Consider the following 21197-nt stretch of genomic DNA (forward strand, 5'->3'; position numbering starts at 1 on the left):
AAATATACAGTAGTGGGGGTGGAGGTGGCGGGAAAATATACAGTAGTGGGGGTGGAGGCGGCGGGAAAATATACAGTAGTGGGGGGCGCATGGTCGCTGGCGCAATCCGACTGGAGGTGGGTATTCCGATGTAGTTCTGGAGGCGCTGTCGAGTAATGTAAAACAATAGAATTATACTGTAACAATCTAACAATATACATGAAATGCCCCAAATTGAATACCCCATCAAACGATTTAATACACTGATATTATTTTTATACATCGATTAAAGATAGAAATCCAGGCGGTCCAGAGGAAAACAGGAGCAAACCAAGATTGCGTGTGTGTCATATAAACTAGTGCACCATTATATAATAAACATGTCGCATTCTTTTATCCAAATAATGTGCTTGCCAGATATAGGCTGAGTATTGGAATTGACCTATCTGACACGTAAAGTGCTCGACAGACTGCAAGAGGGAGGGAGAGAGAAGGAGGAGAAACGGAGAAGGTGGGGGGTATTAATTATAATCGAGTCGTTTATGCGTGGCACCAGTGTGGATAACAAACAGCTAGATGTTATGCAATTATTCATCTCAAGAAAAATTATGAATTTGACATTTTTACTTAAAATATCGATTTTTAACAAAACGTGTATTTAATGTTAACATTTGTTGGCTATTTTTTAAATTGAGCAACATAGCCATAGAGGCACATCTTGGGAAGAATTGAACGTAACCATCGTCCATACATCGAGGAGGAAGGAAGAGTGTCTTTTGATAGAGAGCTTTCAAGGCGTGGAAAGTGCGTGAAACAGCAAACACTCATCCGGCCTGTGCTACTCTGAGAAGCCAGGAGCTGAAGTTTGAAGGTGCAGAAAACTCGCTATGGCGGTAAACTTGGACAAGGAAGCGTACTACCGCCGAATCAAGCGCTTATATGGCAATTGGAAGGTAAACGGCACGTTTTGAAATATTTTTTTTGTATAGGTGTGGGTAAAACTCGTAAAATCATGCTCTAGCTTAGATGCTGATACTGGCGGATAGCCGCGTTTTTGAAGTGCGTGGTTGACTTTGTTTTCGGCATGAGTGAGTGCCATGGTGGTTTTGCACAGAAGCCCAAAAAGCACCCAACAATGAGCGGAAGGCCTCACTTTGATTATATAGGTAGACTTCCATGCATGAAACACTACTGTGGATTTAATACATCCAGGAGATCTTAAACATCCTAACAATGATATCTACAACATTGCCACTTATTCTGCATTGTATATTATTCACCAAGTTATCTATTCATTCGCGTAGCTAGCTAGCCAGACAGTCATTTACTAGTATCTGGCACTGTGTGTGGCACAACCACTTTAGCTCGTTGCCAGTCTAGCCAGCGTTAGCTAGCTAGCAAATTATGAATTCATATTCTGGGATGCACATCTAAAATTGGCACCAAAATACAATGCCAAAGAACCATTGTCAAAAAATCCCATGGTAATCTTCACTAACTAGTTGCTTCTTGTTCACATTGCTAACTAGCATCAGTAAACATGCTAGCTAGCTAGCTAGCCAGCCAGCCAGCAACTATCCAGGGCGGGCCTTAGGATGCATGGCCCGCCCTACCGTAGCTCCTTGCCCATCCAAATAAAATATTCCAATATGAATACTTTCTTTGACTGAGACACTCCCTGAAAGAAAGACACATCAATCCCAGATCAAGCATATGAGAAAGCAGGGCAAACCCTTTTTGGAGATGTCTGGTATATAAAAATATAAAAAATCTCATTCAGCAGCTGTTAAACCTGATTTTTAAGTACAATACCCCATTGGAAATGAATGTTGAAAGCCCCATTTATATTCCTAATACCAACAATTCAGAAACAGTTTGATATATTAAAAACTTAAATATAAACTGCGTTTTAAAGTTTGGGGTCACTTAAAAATGTCCTTGTTTTTGAAAGAAAATCACATTTTTTTTGTCCATCAAAATAACATCAAATTGATCAGAAGTACAGTGTAGACATTGTTAATGTTGTAATTGACTATTGTAGCTGGAAATGGTGGATTTTTAATGGAATATCTACATAGGCGTACAGATGCCCATTATCAGCAACAATCACTCCTGTGTTCCAATGGCACGTTGTGTTGTCTAATCCAAGTTTATTCCTTTAAAAGGCTAATCAGTCTTTAAAAAAACCTTTTGCAATTATGTTGGCACAGCTGACAACTGTTCCTATTAAAGAAGCAATAAACCTTGCCTTCAAATAGACTAGTTGAGTATCTGGAGCATCAGCATTTGTGGGTTCGATTACAGGCTCAAAATGGCCAGAAACAAAGAACTTTCTTCTGAAACTCGTCAGTCTATTCTTGTTCTGAGAAATTAAGGCTATTCCATGTGAGAAATTGCCAAGAAACTGAAGATCTCGTACAACACTGTATACTACACCCTTCACAGAACAGCGCAAACTGGCTCTAACCAGAATAGAAAGAGTGGGAGGCCCCGGTGCACCACTGAGCAAGAGGACACATACATTAGTGTCTAGTTTGAGAAACAGACGCCTCACAAGACGTAATCTTGTGTAATGTAGTAACACATACTGTCGACATGGAAAGTAGCATAATATACATGAATTACATATGTCAAAAAAACAATTATTTTCTATATATTTAATAATAATAAATGTACCCCCTTTTTTCTCCCTAATTTCGTGATAGCCATTTGGTAGTTAGTCTTGTCCTATCGCTGCAACTCCCGTACGGACTCAGGAGATGCGAAGGTCAAGAGCCGTGCGTCCTCCAAAACAAGACCCCGTCAAGCTGCACTGCTTCTTGAGACAATGCTCGCTTAACCCGGAAGCCAGCCGCACCAATGTGTCAGAAGAAACACCGTACACCTGACGACTGTGTCAGCATGCATTGTGCCCTGCCCGTCACAGGAGTCGCTAGGGCGTGATGGGACAAGGACAACCCGGACGATCAAACCCTCCCCGGACAACGCTGGGCTAATTGTGCGCCACCTCATGATTCTCCCGGTCGCGGCCTGCTGCAACACAGCCTGAGATTGAACCAGGGTCTGCAGCTAGCACTGCGATGCAGTGCCTTAGACCACTGCGCCACTAGGGAAGCCCACGGCAAAATAATTATCCTGATTTTGGATGATAGTAAATAAAGCAAACTCACAGATTTTTTTTCAATAATCACATTTCCCACTAGTTTAACCATTTTAGAGATGCTCTTATGCACAATTTTAACCAGGGGCTCTAGAAAGAGCTCCCATAGTGACTGTGCAGCAGCCCATTCATTTGACTTTCCAAATCTGAGCGAGCAAAACAGCGACCCTCTGTCTCAATGTGTAGCCTGATGCTGTGTGGACAAAAAGAGTGTGGCATGTCGTACTCTTTTTGACCAGACAGCATCAGATACATGGGCTATTTATAGTAAAACAGAGGGGCGTGTTTCGCTCCCTTGGATGCTTTCTCCGGTGAGATCGTTTCAGCCACTCTTCGGATGCTGGAATTATTTTTGACGAACGTTCAAAGGTAACCTGGTTTTTAAAGTGATTTGTTTGACAATCAGATGAAAACATCATGACTAGTTGTGTTCATGCCACATTAAAACATAATACATTTTTACAGTTAAATTATGTCTTTACTATAAAACCCATTTAAAAAATGTCAATGCCCATCCAACTGATTCGTTCTGGTGCCGGACCTGCAACTATCGAACATCAGAAAGCTGATGTGCACAGTGCACTTATTTTTGGGGCACGCAATGATTAAGCTCATCCCCTGCATTTGAATGCCAACCAAGCTAGCTAACTAGCAACTTGCTCTCGAACTACATTGAGATACTACTGTATCTATAGCAATAGATGGCTATAAACTTCAGTTTGTTCTTAACTGGTTAGCTAGCTAGGTTGTAGCTTGCTAGCAATTTTTCCGTACTTAACACCTGCACTCAAAAAGAACAACCAGCAAACTGTCAACCAAAACTCACAACTGTGGCAAGCTGTACCTCGTTGGTTAACTTAGAACTATGTTAAAACATTCCTGTATTATTAATCAATTATCTATTTTGTTATTTTTCTCTATCAGAAAGGAGAAGATGAGTTTGGCAAAGTGGATGCCATGGTGGTCTCTGTTGGTGTGGACGAGGAGATTGTATACGCCAAATCCACTGCCCTGCAGGTAACTCATGAACCTTACCCCTATCCTGGAGTTATTCCTAACTGTGTGAGCTGATCAGGGAAAACTCTGGACCCCAATTGTAGGCTGTAGCTGGGGCCTGGAGTCATTTGGGTCCGGTCAGGAAAATATGGCTCCTTGACAACTTGTTGCATAGTCTGACTTCAAATTGTGTGTGCGTGCGCTCATTACATGTGTGTTATGACTTGTCTAATAAAGAAATATAGCTAGTTTACACTCAAGCATAAGGCTAGGTGATATATAACTTGATTAATTCTACTTGATCTTTTTCTGCAATATTTTTGTTTTAATGAGCGTTTGACCTCTTGTCGTCTTTTTGGTCTCGTCACCTTTGCTCCTTGTGTGCTCTTTGCACATTCCCATTTACACCAGATATCTGTATATAACGATGAGATGCTCATGTCTCTGCCCTAAGAATTGTAGTCGTTGTCCCGACGGCGGGCAAGGCAGGCAACAAGCTTAGATCCAAAATAAACCTGTTAATGCATAGGGCTTATTTTTGACCGATTTTTGCAAGCGGGAAACCTCTCGCTTCGGCTCTTCCTCTCTGTTTATACACACCAAGCCCCTCTGCCTGCCACTTACAACAACAGAGATGGAGAGATCACTTTGTCTCTGACAAGCTGTTTCAACTCACTATTTGCATTTGAGATTTAGTCCAACAGAATAGGTCATATGGACACCGAAACACATTGAGACGTCATTTGACTGTAATGGAGAAGTTAACCTTTATAATGATACCCTTTGTCTCAACTCATCAAATTGCGCTCAGAGCCGACACCACTAAAATGGGAGTATCACTGAACATTGATTCTGGAAAAGTTATGCGCAAGTTTGTGGCATCGCGGTACCACGTACGGCTAGCAGCATTTTAGCCAAAGACTGTCATACTAGCTGTCAAGTCTGTGTCTTATAAATGTGCAATAAGTATTAAAAACAACTTATAGAATGAATTGTCAACTCATTCTAAAAAATAAAGCAGGCCATTTGATTTCAGTATCTGAACGTGGCTTGGGTGGAATACAGATTGTCATACCTTCATACCAACTTTGTGCCATACAGGGATGTACTGTAATAACGGCACTGAACACAATGGGTTTTGTTTTTTTCCCCCAACCCCTGCTGAGCCTTTATAATCCAAAGGGTAGCAATGCTTACATGTAAAATCCCATGGAGAATGCTAACTAAATGCTAACGATGTGAACATGCGCCGAATACAACGAGTGTAGACATTACCGTGAAATGCTTACTAACAAGCCCCTAACCAACAGTGCAGTTCAAGAAGAAGAACATATTTACCAAGTAGACTAAAATAAAAAGTAACATAATAATGAGGCTATTGTACAGGGGGCACCGGTACCGAGTCAGTGTGCAGGGGTACAGGTTAGTTGAGGTAATCTGTACATGTAGGTGGGGGTGTTGTGACTATGCATAGATAATGAACAGCGAGTAGCAGCAGTGTGCAAAAGGGAGGGGGGGTGTATGTAAATTGTCCGGTGGCGGTTTTATGAATTGTTCTGCAGTCTAATGACTTCGGGGTAGAAGCTGTTGAGGAGCCTTTTGGTCCTAGACTTGGCTCTCCGGTACCGCTTGCTGTGCGGTAGCAGAGAAAACAGTCTATAACTTGGGTGACTGGAGTCTCTGACAATTTTATGGGCTTTCCTCTGACACCGCCTATTATAAAGGTCCTGGATGGCAGGAAGCTTGGCCCAATTGATGTATTGGGCCGTTCGCACTACACTCTGTCGTGCCTTACGGTCAGACGCCGAGCAGTTGCCATACCAGGCGAGGATGCAACCTGTCAGGATGCTCTCAATGGTGCAGCTGTAGAACCTTTTGAGGATCTGGCGACCCATGCCAAATATTTTCAGTCTCCTGAGGGGAAATAGGTTTTGTCGTGACCTCTTCACGACTGTATTGGTATGTCTGGACCATGATAGTACGTTACCAAGGAACTTGAAACTCTTGACCCGCTCCACTACAACCCCGTCGATGTTAATGGGGGCCTGTTCGGCCCACCTTTTCCTGTAGTCCACGATCAGCTCCTTTGTCTTGCTCACATTGAGGGAGAGGTTGTTTCATTTCACCTGTCTCTGGCCTGAAGTATTTGCAGGACAGACATCCCAGCTCAAAGTTATACAAGTAAATAAAAAAGCACAGTTTGCTGCACACACAAAACACATATTAGACAGCAAGGTTCTTGATCCAGTAGGGGATTCTCTGCTGATACCAAACCAAGCTTGGTTTTGGAAGAAGCTAAGCACTTAGTTAGATCATTCATGTTGGCTATCAATCCAAATGCACAAATGCAGAGCATTTCGCACATTTTAGACATTTAACTTAATAGTTGTAGGGTATCTAGCTGGCAAACCTTTTATTTGTGAATTTCATGCTGTAACTAGGTCATCTGGCGCGTGCTACACAACAATTTGGGGATTCGAACCGGCAACCTTTCGGTTACTGGCCCAACAGTCTTGACCACTAGGCTACCTGTTTGAGAGCTGTGTTCATTGTCTAAAATGCCTGCTTACAAGAAGTTAAGTCATTATTAGTGAATGGCCATTATGCATGGTTCTGGTCAAATGTTTACAAAAAGTGGGTCTTATGGTTGTGGAAGGCTTATATTTAGCCTAGGTAGAATTTTCTCATGCCCTGAAATTCATTAGGTTATTCCTGACGGTTTGAAATGCAGTGTGTTTGACCCTTTAATTGTACGACAAAGGTTATTTCGAGAGAACATTAAACCATAAGTTTGAAAAAAAAATCTATATATGATTTTTAGGCCACATTGCCCAGCCCTACTCCAGCATAAGCGACCGTTTCAGATAATCACATGTACGCTCTTCTCCTCCTCTCTTCCCTTCCTCTTTTCTGAAGACATGGCTGTTTGGCTATGAGCTGACCGACACCATCATGGTGTTCTGTGAGTCTAAGATCATCTTCCTGGCCAGCAAGAAGAAGGTGGAGTTTCTTAAACAGGTGGCTGTCACCAAGGGCAATGAGAATGCCAATGGGGTTCCACCAATCACACTGCTCATCAGGGAAAAGGTAAGCACCGCTTGGTAGACGCGGCATGGTCTATCACTGATTGGCTGTCAGTGTTGATGCATCTTTCCCCGACATGCCTGTCCTTTGTAATGTGTGACACATCAAGTCCGTGTGGTTGTTGTAAGTCTCATAGCCTTTTGTAATTGCCAAGTTGTGCTAGAGCGAGACCTTATCAGCTCATGTTTGTGAGCGCTTGTGTTTTTGTGTGAGGGGAAAGCCTGTGTGTGAGTGCTCACTCGCTCACATGAGTGTGTTCAAGCTTGTTGGTATAACTCTCTCTCTCTCTCGCCCGCCTGCCCGCCCCTCAGAACGAAAGCAACAAGGCTAACTTTGAGAAGATGATGGAGGCGATCAGGGCCAGTAAGGAGGGCAAGACTGTAGGTGTGTTCATCAAGGACAAGTTCCCCGGAGAGTACATGAAGAGCTGGAATGACATGATCACTGCTGAGGGCCTGGAGAAGGTGAGAGAAAAGAGGGTGGGATGGAGGGAGGGAGGATGGGATGATGATGGTGTGTGTGTGTGTGTTAGCAGGCCGAAAATCCGACCCATGGATATGTCTGTGATGTGCTCGTCTGCGTGTAACGCACAAGTACCTACTCATTGGTTTGTGGATCCTCATATAGTTTAACCCCTTCCTCCCCCTCTTTTTCCCCCCAGGTGGACATCAGTGCGGTAGTGGCCTACACCATGGCTGTGAAGGAGGATGGGGAGCTGGCTTTGATGAAGAAAGCTGCAGCCGTCACCAGCGAGGTCTACTCTAAGTTCTTCAAGGAGAGGGTCATGGAGATCGTGGACGCGGATGAGGTAAGGGGAAGGACACGAGAGAAGCTCTAGGTCCTGTTTGAGTACTTTTAAAATCCTTCCTTTCTTCTTTCCTTTCTCCCTACCTTCCTTTCTCCCCTGGAGTAATCACTGGCCCAACACCAGCATTCACCACTCGAGTCATGTCAGATCAGTGCTATCTTTCAAATTAGGAAGAAAGGATGCATTTTCAAAGTATTGGAACCGGGCTAGACTGGCCTGAGAGAACATCATACAGCAAACATAGATGTAAGCTTAACAGTTTACGTCCAAATAGTTTTGAATCCATTCCATCCCTTTCCTTTCTTAAGTGTCCCTATCTGTCTGCCCTAAACAGAAGGTGCGCCACAGTAAGCTGGCGGAGTCTGTGGAGAAGGCCATCGAGGAGAAGAAGTACCTCGGGGGAGTGGACCCCTCGACAGTGGAGATGTGTTACCCCCCTATTATACAGAGCGGGGGCAATTACAGCCTCAAGTTCAGCGTCGTCAGGTAATAGGTCAATCGGCAGTTTGCTGCTTAACTGACTTGTGGCTGCGAAGTTGTCAATCTTTAATTTTATCCCCTTTTTCTTGACCAGAAAGACACACACAACCTGTCACAGCAGACTCCTTTTTCTAAAACAGTATAACCTTTATCAACCCATTATACCCCCATTTATAATTATTGTATACATCTGTTCTAACTCCCTATGACAGTGACAAGAACCACATGCACTTCGGGGCCATCACGTGTGCCATGGGCATCCGCTACAAGTCCTACTGCGCCAACCTGGTCCGGACCCTAATGGTGGACCCCCCACAGGAGATGCAGGACAACTACAGCTTCCTGCTACAGGTGGAGGAGGAGCTGCTCAAAGAGCTGAAACATGGTGGGTGAAGGATGGCGGGAGAGAGAGTGTGTGATGGGGGGGGGGATGCAGGACATCAGCTTGGAGCTGCCCGAACACCTCGAGGGGTGAGAGGGCTGTGGATGAGAGGGAGTGTGTGTGTGTGTGATGGGGGGGATGCAGGACATCAGCTTGGAGCTGCCCGAGCACCTCGAGGGGTGAGAGGGAGTGTGTGTGTGTGTGTGTGTGTGTGATGGGGGGGGGGGGGGATGCAGGACATCAGCTTGGAGCTGCCCGAGGGGTGAGAGGGCTGTGGATGAGAGGGAGTGTGTTTGTGGGATAGGGTACACGTGGTTGCTGTAACCGGACCCCTTTTTTCTTTCTTTCTTAACCTTTTTGTTCTTTTGTAGGTGTGAAAATTTGCGACGCGTACAGCGCCGTGCTGAACTACGTTAAGAAGGAGAAACCAGACCTGGCGGCCAAACTCACCAAGAACCTCGGGTAGGACGCGCCGTGACACGCACCCGTTCGTTCTCTCTCGTTCTTAACTTCTGATAGGCTCCCCATGTGCCCGTGTGTTTATTGTGCGGCCCCTCTCTCTCCCCCTGTTGTAGGTTTGCCATGGGGATAGAGTTCAGAGAGGGCTCCCTGGTCCTGAACAGCAAGAACCAGTACAAACTGAAGAAAGGTGAGAAATCAAGTCACTACTGTCTTACTGAGTAGGTTACTTTGTAGGCACAGTTGTGTCTCAGACAGAGGCCATTTTAAGTGGTGTGTGTGTGTGTGTGTGTGTAGAGCGGACGCTTTCATAACTGTGAGTTACTGTGTGTGTGTTTTTAGGTATGGTACTGAGCATCAGCCTGGGGTTCGCTGACCTGGTGAATAAGGAGGGGAAGAAGGAGGAGCAGAAGAAATACGCCCTGTTCATAGGAGACTCTGTACAGATCAATGAGGTAGAAGAGAGAGAGGGGGGGGGGATTCCCATTCAAAATCCTATTTTCCTTAACCCCTAAACCTAACCCCAATTCTAACCCTAACCTCTAATCTTAAAATAGCTGTTTTTGTGAGGACCGGCAACTTATCCTCACTTGTTATAATTTTCCGTGGTTTACTGTTCTTGTGAGGACCTCTGGTACTCAGAAGTATAGTAAAACCGGTACACACACTTTTGTTTAATTTTTGCAAAGTCTTTACAGAGTCAAACGTATAGTTCTGTTAATATAATTTTTGATATAAGCACATTGACAGTAGTAAACAAAAAAACAGTCCAAACATTCTGTGTGTGTGCATTTAAAATGTCTGCGTATCTTCTAGGATGATCCAGCCACAGTTCTCACACCGGTCAAGAAGAAGTTAAAGAACGTTGGAATTTTCCTAAAGGTACGAAAGATGCACATCTATTTCATATATTAAAATGTTTCTTTTAAGGCTCTATGCCCTCTTAAACTGTTGCGTTGACATGCGATGTTACACTTTAAAAAAAAATCCTTTATCAAACAGAGTATCTATAAAACACTGTTTGTTCTCTTCAGAACGATGAGGAAGAGGATGAGGAGGAAGATGCAGACGATGCAGAGGAGCTACTGGGGAAGGGAGCGCGTGGACAAGCTTTACTTCAGGACCGGACTAGGGTGTGTTTGTGTTTGTCTGTGTTCTTGAGAGAAATTCACTGTACTTAAACCATCTCAGTTTGTGTGTATGAGGTGAAGGCTGTTTGATTGGTCAGACTGTGAGGGAACACTGTTATTTGATTGGTCAGAACGAGATGACGGCGGAGGAGAAGAGGCGGGCTCACCAGAAGGAGCTGGCCAATCAGGTGAACGAGGAGGCCAAGCGACGTCTGACGGAACAGAAAGGAGAGCAACAGGTCCAGAAGTGAGTGAACGAGGGGGAAAAGAGGAGTGGAGGTGATGGAATGGTGTTTGGAAGGAGGGAGATGGGAGGATGCTGGTTAGTTAATAAAGGAGTGGAATGGAGCGATGAGGAGAGGTGGTTAAAAAATGGGGATGGGAATTATGTTATGGGGATTTATATGGTGTTTTGTTTGTCTAAATGGCCTATGGTAGAACATTTGTGTTTAGAGTTTTCTGAACAAAGTCTGTGTGCGCTTCAGACTGTCTAAAAGCATGTTTTTAATGAATGATTTCTATTAAATTATTAATGATTTCACTTTCTCCATTTTTATGTAAATGCACTTTCCAAAAATGTGTGGTGGTACCAAATGAATTGAATGATTTTAAATTAAGTATTTCCCTGTGTCTTTGTCCTCTAGGTCCAGAAAGTCCAATGTCTCCTACAAGAACGGCTCTCAGATGCCTCGAGAGAAAGACATTCGAGATATGAAGATCTTCATCGATAAGAAATACGAGACTGTCGTCATGCCCGTCTTCGGGATCGCCACCCCTTTCCATATCGCTACCATCAAGGTACCTGACACACACTCTAATATCGTGCACTCACTCATTCACTCACAAAATGCATATTTGGATTTCTGTGACCTCTTTTCACACACAATCACACAATTCGACCGAATTTGAGACGACACCTATCTGAGGAAAAATTTGGTGTTTCTGTGTCCGTCTCTCCACGTTTGTGTGTCTGTCTGTTGGTGTGTGTGTAGAACATCAGTTCGTCGGTGGAAGGAGACTGGACCTACCTGAGGATAAACTTCTACGTTCCCGGCAGCTCTCTGGGACGCAACGAGGGCAACATTTTCCCCAACCCTGACGCCACCTTCGTCAAAGAAATGTAAGAGGAAATTAAACATATTTTGTGCGCGCCCACTTACTGTAGGTTTCACTGCTGTCAGATATAAAGCAGGTTGTAGGGTAGACCCTGTGTGTACATACGTGTATTTGATGTGTTCATCTTTGTGTTCAACTGCTGCTATGTCTAACCGTTGCCCCCCCCCCCCCCCCCGCAGTACGTACCGGGCGTCGAACCTCAAGGCGCCAGGTGACCCAACGGTCCCGTCCACCAACCTCCAGAATGCTTTCCGCATCATCAAGGAGGTGCAGAAGCGCTACAAGACCCGGGAGGCTGAGGAGAAGGAGAAGGAGGGCATCGTCAAGCAGGACTCGCTGGTCATCAACCTGAACCGCTCCAACCCCAAACTCAAAGACCTCTACATCAGGCCCAACATCGCCCAGAAGAGGATGCAGGGGTCGCTGGAGGCCCATACCAATGGTGAGGAAAGGAGCAGAGTTCACATTACAATGTAATTGTGAGTCCCTCCAAGAGACTTTGAGCACGAGTTTATGTATAATTGGAACTCTAGGATCAAGGGAGTGGAGGAGAGTAGTAAGGGGGAAAAAAATATTTATTTATTATTATTATTTTTTCCCCAGATCAGATAGTTGCTGTTAAAGACTACATGAATGTATTATCAATCAACGCACCTGGTAAATAACGTGTGTCTGTCTGTCCAGGTTTCCGCTTCACGTCCGTCCGTGGGGACAAAGTGGACATCCTCTACAACAACATCAAACACTCCCTCTTCCAGCCCTGTGACGGAGAGATGATCATCGTGTTGCACTTCCACCTCAAGGTACCTACCGGTGTTTTGTGTGTTCTGATAAACTTAGGCTTAGTTCATGTCTGATCTCGTATGTGTTTTGTAATCAAGGGTATTTGGGTATTTTAGATCTTTGCTTTTGCCGGTGGCACTTGGAGGGGTCTTAATTTTGGCGTGTGTTTGTGCGTCCATTTTGACTTATCCACCCTCAGAACGCCATCATGTTTGGTAAGAAGCGTCACACGGATGTACAGTTCTACACAGAGGTGGGTGAGATCACCACAGACCTGGGCAAGCACCAGCACATGCACGACCGCGACGACCTGTACGCCGAGCAGATGGAGAGGGAGATGAGACACAAGCTCAAGTCTGCCTTCAAGAACTTCATTGAGAAGGTGGAGACCCTCACCAAGGAGGAGCTGGAGTTCGAAGTGCCCTTCCGGGACCTCGGGTAAGAGTGTAGAGAGATGACATCGCTGCATGGAAATAACTCCTTTTTGCATGGACGAATTGCCATTGAGGACTTCCACCATTTTAAAGTAGTGAACTGGGTGCGACTTTCTATTGGGGTCAGCCAATTAATTATACTTGTGAGCAAACATTCCATAAACTGCAGGAGGCAGGATTTATACCTTTTTTAAATCACACTCCAGCTGGCAGTCGTCTAAGTGTATGGGTAAGAGAGGGGTGGAGTAAAATGTACTTCAAATGTATGCACACGTGGCTAAGTCGCTTTGGATAAAAATGTCAGCTAAATGGCATTTATTATTATCATTATGGAGGGGCGATGGGAGGGAGAGTTGAGGGATATTGGCAGGGTAGGGCACTATGAGAAGGGGCGTGTGTGCTACATCCATATAACTTGTATATGCCCCATCAGAACCTAAAATATAAGCTTGTTTTTACTCCAGTGTTTGTAAACAAACTGTATAGCCTCAACATGTTTAAAACTATCATTTTGATATCTTGGATGGTCAGTCCTTGCATCTTTACCTCTGTTTATAAATTTGAGAGTGGTTACTCTACATGTCTGCCTGCCGGCCCCCAAGGCTTGCCTGGGCAAGAACCAATGAAAACAGGCAGCTGGTCATTGTCGTTAATGACCAAGTTTTCTGCACTTAACTATGATTAGTAGTAGTATTCACATGTGCTGTAGTAATAATATGAATATGTCCTGTAGAGAAATGGCGCGTTGAGCTCAGAAAACAACCAAACTAAATGGAATTCAAATACTTGAACCGATGTCGGTCAATTGGTTATTTCAAATTTTGGTTATTAGCTTAGCGTTGGTGTTTTACATTTCTCCAGGCCCATCCCCTCAGCTTTTTACTAAAACAGAGGAGGATGCCCGCTTTGTAATTGTTTCAATTGAGGGTTCTAGCTTTAGGGGTGGGAAGCACGGAGTTGGGTGTTCAAGTAATAAACTGTATAGAACAGTGTTAAAGTTTGAAGAATATCAGACTTGTTGAGGACATTAACTGAATGGTTGTGTGTGTTCAGGTTCCAGGGTGCCCCCTACAGGAGTACCTGCCTGCTGCAGCCCACATCCAGCTCCCTGTGTAACACCACTGAGTGGGTGAGTGCCTACTACTACTACTACTACTACAGCACATGAATACTACTACTACTACAGCACATGAAGACTACTACTACAGCACATATGAATACTACTAATACTACAGCACATATGACTACTACTACTACTACTACTACTACTACTACTACAGCACATATGACTACTAATACTACAGCACATATGAATACTACTAATAGTACAGCACATATGAATACTACTACTACTACTACTGCAGCACATGAATACTACTACTACAGCACATATGACTACTACTACTAATACTACAGCACATATGACTACTACTACTAATACTACAGCACATATGAATACTACTAATACTACAGCACATATGAATACTACTACTGCAGCACATGAATACTACTACTACAGCACATATGACTACTACTACTAATACTACAGCACATATGACTACTACTACTAATACTACAGCACATATGAATACTACTACTGCAGCACATGAATACTACTACTACAGCACATATGAATACTACTACTACTACAGCACATGAATACTACTACTAATACTACAGCACATATGAATATTACTACAGCACATATTAATACTACTACTACTACTACTACAGCACATATGAATACTACTACTACTACAGCACATATGAATACTACTACAGCACATATGAATACTACTACTAGTACAGCACATATGAATACTACTAATACTACAGCACATATGAATACTACTACTACTACTACTACTACAACAGCACATATGAATACTACTACTACTGCAGCACATATGAATACTACAGCACATATGAATACTACTACTACTGCAGCACATATGAATACTACAGCACATATGAATACTACTACTGCAGCAGCACATGAATACTACTACTACTACTACTACTACTGCAGCACATATGAATACTACTAATACTACAGCACATATGAATACTACTACTACTGCAGCACATATGAATACTACAGCACATATGAATACTACTACTACTGCAGCACATATGAATACTACTAATACTACAGCACATGAATACTACTACTACTAATACTACAGCACATGAATACTACTACTACAGCACATATGACTACTACTACTACTACTACAGCACATATGAATACTACTACTGCAGCAGCACATGAATACTACTACTACTACTACAGCACATATGAATACTACTAATACTACAGCACATGAATACTACTACTACTACTAATACTACAGCACATATGAATACTACTATACTACTACTACAGAATACTACTACTATGAATACTACTACTACTACTGCAGCACATATGAATACTACTACTACTACTACTAATACTACAGCACATGAATACTACTACTACACATGAACTACTACTACTACAGAATACTACTACTACACATATGAATACTACAGCACATATGAATACTACTACTGCAGCAGCACATGACTACTACTACTACTACTACAGCACATATGAATACTACTAATACTACAGCACATATGAATACTACTAATACTACAGCACATATGAATACTACTACTACTACTACTGCAGCACATGAATACTACTACTACAGCACATATGACTACTACTACTAATACTACAGCACATATGAATACTACTAATACTACAGCACATATGAATACTACTACAGCACATATGAATACTACTACTACTACAGCACATGAATACTACTACTAATACTACAGCACATATGAATATTACTACAGCACATATTAATACTACTACTACTACTACTACAGCACATATGAATACTACTACTACTACAGCACATATGAATACTACTACAGCACATATGAATACTACTACTAGTACATCACATATGACTACTACTAATACTACAGCACATATGAATACTACTACTACTACTACTACTACTACAACAGCACATATGAATACTACTACTACTGCAGCACATATGAATACTACAGCACATATGAATACTACTACTGCAGCAGCACATGAATACTACTACTACTACTACTGCAGCACATATGAATACTACTAATACTACAGCACATATGAATACTACTACTACTGCAGCACATATGAATACTACAGCACATATGAATACTACTACTACTGCAGCACATATGAATACTACAGCACATATGAATACTACTACTGCAGCAGCACATGAATACTACTACTACTACTGCAGCACATATGAAAACTACTAATACTACAGCACATATGAATATTACTACTACTGCAGCACATATGAATACTACAGCACATATGAATACTACTACTACTGCAGCACATATGAATACTACAGCACATATGAATACTACTACTACTGCAGCACATATGAATACTACAGCACATATGAATACTACTACTACTGCAGCACATATGAATACTACAGCACATATGAATACTACTACTGCAGCAGCACATGAATACTACTACTACTACTACTACAGCACATATGAATACTACTAATACTACTAATACTACTAATACTACAGCACATATGAATAATACTACTACTGCAGCACATATGAATACTACTAATACTACAGCACATATGAATAATACTACTACTGCAGCACATATGAATACTACTACAGCACATATGAATACTACTTATACTACAGCACATATGAATACTAATACTACAGCACATATTAATAATACTACTACTGCAGCACATATGAATACTACAGCACATATGAATACTACTACTGCAGCAGCACATGAATACTACTACTACTACTACTACAGCACATATGAATACTACTAATACTACAGCACATATGAATAATACTACTACTGCAGCACATATGAATACTACTAATACTACATCACATGAATACTACTACTACTAATACTACAGCACATATGAATACTACTAATACTACAGCACATATGAATAATACTACTACTGCAGCACATATGAATACTACTAATACTACAGCACATATGAATAATACTACTACTGCAGCACATATGAATACTACTACAGCACATATGAATACTACTTATACTACAGCACATATGAATACTAATACTACAGCACATATGAATAATTCACCTTCACTGATATCGTCAGTAGTACTGCTTGCATTCTCCACCATGTGTTTTAAACAAAGCTAGGCCTTTAGGCAGATATTTTACTACAGATCAAATCAAATCCTCAGTAGGTTAAAGTTGAGGCTAAAAGGGACATTCAGCAGTACATATGTTCTTCTCTTTTCCTCCTGTTTTCTTCCTTTCCATCTCCAGCCTCCGTTCGTGGTGACTCTGGATGAGGTCGAGCTGGTTCATTTTGAGCGTGTTCAGTTCCACCTGAAGAACTTTGACGTGGTCATCGTCTACAAGGACTACAGCAAGAAGGTCACCATGATCAACGCAGTGCCCGTCAACTCACTGGACCCCATCAAGGAGTGGCTCAAGTAAGTCAATTGGTTCCGTGTGGCTGTTGGTAGTGTGCCACTCACAATGCTAGAGCCGTGGAATTAATTCACACTTGGTTTACCAATTGGTTTAGAAAATGTAAGCACATCGGTAAGACGCTCTGTATTAAAGTGTCTGCTAAATATCACATATCAATAAATATCTTTATGGCCATATTTTAATGGTTTAGTCTTGTCCCTTTTAACGGTGAATGGATTTTTTGGAGTTTCGGGAAAGGAATTCAATTTTCAATTGATATTTGTGTTTTAGCAGAGTTTAACCAAGTGTTTAACCTAAAGAATAACTCCTTTAAAAACCTTTCTCTCTGCCCCCCCCGTGCTGTCTTCCCTCCAGTTCCTGTGATATCAAGTACACAGAGGGGGTCCAGTCTCTGAACTGGACTAAGATCATGAAGACTATAGTGGACGATCCAGAGGGCTTCTTTGAACAGGGGGGCTGGTCCTTTTTAGACCCTGAGAGTGAGGTGAGGGGTGTGATTGTGTTTGTGAGCGAGCGAGTGAGCCAATTATAATTTTGCCAGCTATTTTCGATTTAGTCTTAGTCTCAAAATAGTCACTTCACCCCTACCTACATTTACAAATGACCTCAACTAACGTGTACCTCTGCATACTGACTCTGTACCGGTACCCCCTGTATATAGCCTCGTTTTTGTTACTTTTTATTTTTTCATTTATTTGACTTGGTAAATATTTTCTTAGCTCTTCTTGAACTGCGCTTTTGGTTAAGGGCTTGTAAGTAAGCATTTCACGGTAAGATCTACACTTGTTGTATTCGGCGCATGTGACATAAAATTTGATTTGAGAAAAATATATAATATATATTTTGGTCTTAATAGTCACATTTGAGTAATTTCTTCCATCGTTAGTTTTAGTGATCAGGTGACACAAACTCTGGACAATTGTGGTCTAGTTTTGGTCACATTTTAGTCTGCATCTTTTCCATTAAATAACGAATATTGACCTCGTACTTGCATCATGTGTACTTTCAAATAGCCGTGTCCAACTAGGCCTACCATTGCCTCGTATACATTAGCTGGAAAAATTTTAACAAATGCCAGCCATATCTAACCATATAGCATATAAAGCCTACAGGTTAAACAATTTAGCCTTGATTTTTCTCCCCATCATAACTGTCGGAGGGGGGTAAATAACAGTGATTTCCTTGAAAGGGGAGAATGAGCTTTCCAGCAATGCCAGAAGTAATACTGCACTTTATTCAGCAGTTTTTCCAATCAGAAAAAAGCAACCGCAACACACATTAATAACAACAGCGCTCATGGCAAAATAGAGCTTTTGATGTGATCAGAGCAAAAAAATGGCCTAAAACAATTTTTAAAGACATTGTTTTCTAATTGAACTTAGTTCCTTACAATTGCGCACCACTTCAAAAGAGTCCGAGAGTGATTTGAAGTGACCGGGAGCTGTGGGTGTGGCAGAGCCAGGTCAACTCTCAATCAGCCCGCTCAACAGAAAGACGTTATCGGCCAATGAGCGGATTGCATTATATATTCTGCAAAGGGATGCATGCTTATGATTGGACAAAACCGATGAAAATAAGCTTCATGTCAAATTGAATGTCCATTAGTCTCGCATTGAATTCTCGTTACATTTTTGTCAACTAAAATTAAAAGTGATTCGTTTTTTTTATCCAGGGCATCTCATCTTGTTATCGTCATTAGTTTTCATCAAGAAAAATAGGTTGTTGACCAGTGTTTTCGTTATTGTTGACGAAATTAACACTGGTGTGACTGGAGCGTGTGTGTGATTTGAGCTATTATTGCAAGACCGAACATGTGTTGTGTTAAAATGAAGATGTTTGACATCTGTCTCTTTCAGGGGGAGGGAGCGGAGGATGACTCTGAGTCGGGGGAAGATGAGACATTCAACCCCTCGGCAGACGAGAGCGAGGCAGAGGAGGAAGACAGTGATGAAGACTATGACTCAGAGAGCGAGGACTCTGGTAATGGTAACGCATCATGTTAAGATACGCACACATTTTACTGACACACATGCACACACATCACTTGCGTGGACTCGCGGTCTGACACGCATACAAACGCATACAGAGGCTTAGTACTGTGTGTGTATATTTCAGACTACAGTGCATCGCTGGGCAGTGAAGAGGAGAGTGGTAAAGACTGGGATGAGTTGGAAGAGGAGGCCAGGAAAGGTGAGTCTACTTTACTTACATGCCCATTTTAATGTAAGCGGTCCCCCAAGGAGAGAATCATAGCTTACCATTCCTGAAGCAAGAGGTACTATTGCTTGCTTGTCTCTGGTATAGAAAAGCCTGAGAAATACCGGAAAATAATACTTTGCTATTCGACCCGTGACACTTTTGACCTTTAAAAAAAAAATGTATGTGTTTGTTGTTGACACACTTCACATAATGAAAAGGGGCTGTGAAATCGGTTGCAAATTGTTTGGTATTGACACGCCTCCCTCTTCCTCCTCTCCCTCAGCGGACAAAGAGTCTCACTATGAGGACGCGGAGGAGACCTCGTCGGCCAATAGGAAGAGAAAGGGCCGCTCGTCAGCCCCACCCCCCAGCAGCAAGAAGAAACGGCGCCACTGAACGATAACACCACCAGACACGTACACACACACACACACACACACACTGCCAAAACATTGTCAATTCGATCACCCTCTCCTCCCATTCATCTTCGCTCTGTCACTCCTCTTCATCTTTCTTTCAAACAAAAATACATACACACACACACATTAAAAACACACACACACTATACAATGTGTATATAGAGGTAGCACCCCCATGCGTTTGTATTAGGCATTGAGTGTCTTGATTAAAATGGGCATATCGTACCTGGCAACCGACAAACTCCATCCATCTTTTTTATTTTGTTCTATTCCTTCCTTCATTCCTCCTTCCTTCTCCTTTGGCAACTCTAACTCTCCTGTTTTCAGGGGCCAGGTACATATGTGTGTGTTGGAAGGTTTTTTTATTGCAAACCATTGGTTTTCTGGTAAACTGTTTCTGAACTAATAGATCTAGTAAGCAGTGACGATGATATACAGTATCTTCTGCCAAGCGTTTTATAAGACTTTGTGAAAACTTTCCTTTCCTCCTTCCCCATCGCTCTGTCACAATCCATCTATTCCCTTTCTCTTTTATCTTCTTGGACGCAGTTTATTTGTTGAAAGATTTATGTTCATTTTTGGAGGGCAGATATCAATATTCAGTTTTTGATTCAGTTTTCCAATTCCTTTTTTTTAATGGGGGTTTGTACAGACCGACACACACAGACACACTCACAAACCCCACACTGTCGCTTTCCCTTCCTCTCTCCTTCCCTCCTTTCCTACCCTCTCTCCCTTCCTACCCCATATCCTCTCTCTTTTTGTTCATCCTGGATAGGTAGACTGTTGTATTGTTAATAAAAAATAAAAATCCAGATTTTCTTTGTTTGGGTAATAAAATTGAAAAGGAACTATTTTTGTCCATTTCGTTAATTAAAATGTCACTATCAATGCTACCTATGAATTACTATGAAATTGATAAACCATTAATTGTGCTACATGGTTCACTTCCAAGTTGGCTGGCTGCATTCTCTGCCACCTAACCGAACAAATTAGTACTAGAACAATTACAATTGACATGTGATACACTAAGCTTCAGAGGCAAGGGGGAGGGGTAGATAACCAGTTAGGTGTGACTGGGGGTACTTATTTGCGTTTTTTCACCTGTCCTTGACCACACTGGGGATGAGTATTTACATTTTACATTTACGTCATTTAGCTGATGCTCTTATCCAGCGCGACTTCGTGCATTAATCTTAAGATGGTTAGGGGAGACAACCACATT

The 21197-nt window shown here is 42.2% G+C and overlaps 1 protein-coding gene across 2 annotated transcripts; it reads left to right on the plus strand.

The window, feature by feature from the left end:
• Positions 1 to 439: 439 nt before the first annotated feature.
• Positions 440 to 20823, plus strand: LOC139378850 (FACT complex subunit SPT16-like). Of its 2 annotated transcripts, none has more exons than XM_071121400.1 (24): positions 440 to 932; positions 4064 to 4156; positions 7052 to 7222; positions 7531 to 7683; positions 7881 to 8027; positions 8362 to 8513; positions 8720 to 8892; positions 9261 to 9351; positions 9465 to 9538; positions 9691 to 9803; positions 10165 to 10230; positions 10383 to 10481; positions 10610 to 10725; positions 11123 to 11276; positions 11471 to 11598; positions 11774 to 12036; positions 12279 to 12397; positions 12577 to 12815; positions 13865 to 13940; positions 17184 to 17353; positions 17709 to 17838; positions 19211 to 19340; positions 19470 to 19544; positions 19837 to 20823. In XM_071121400.1, the coding sequence occupies exons 1-24, from the start codon at positions 867 to 869 to the stop codon at positions 19947 to 19949; spliced, it is 3111 nt and encodes a 1036-aa protein (XP_070977501.1). In that variant the 5' UTR covers positions 440 to 866; the 3' UTR covers positions 19950 to 20823. The 2 variants fall into 2 exon arrangements, with proteins under 2 accessions (XP_070977501.1, XP_070977502.1); XM_071121401.1 differs by having other exon boundaries at positions 19211 to 19334.
• Positions 20824 to 21197: the final 374 nt, after the last annotated feature.

Source organism: Oncorhynchus clarkii, chromosome 21 (assembly GCF_045791955.1).
Source record: "Oncorhynchus clarkii lewisi isolate Uvic-CL-2024 chromosome 21, UVic_Ocla_1.0, whole genome shotgun sequence".
In the NCBI taxonomy this organism is placed as follows: domain Eukaryota; kingdom Metazoa; phylum Chordata; class Actinopteri; order Salmoniformes; family Salmonidae; genus Oncorhynchus; species Oncorhynchus clarkii.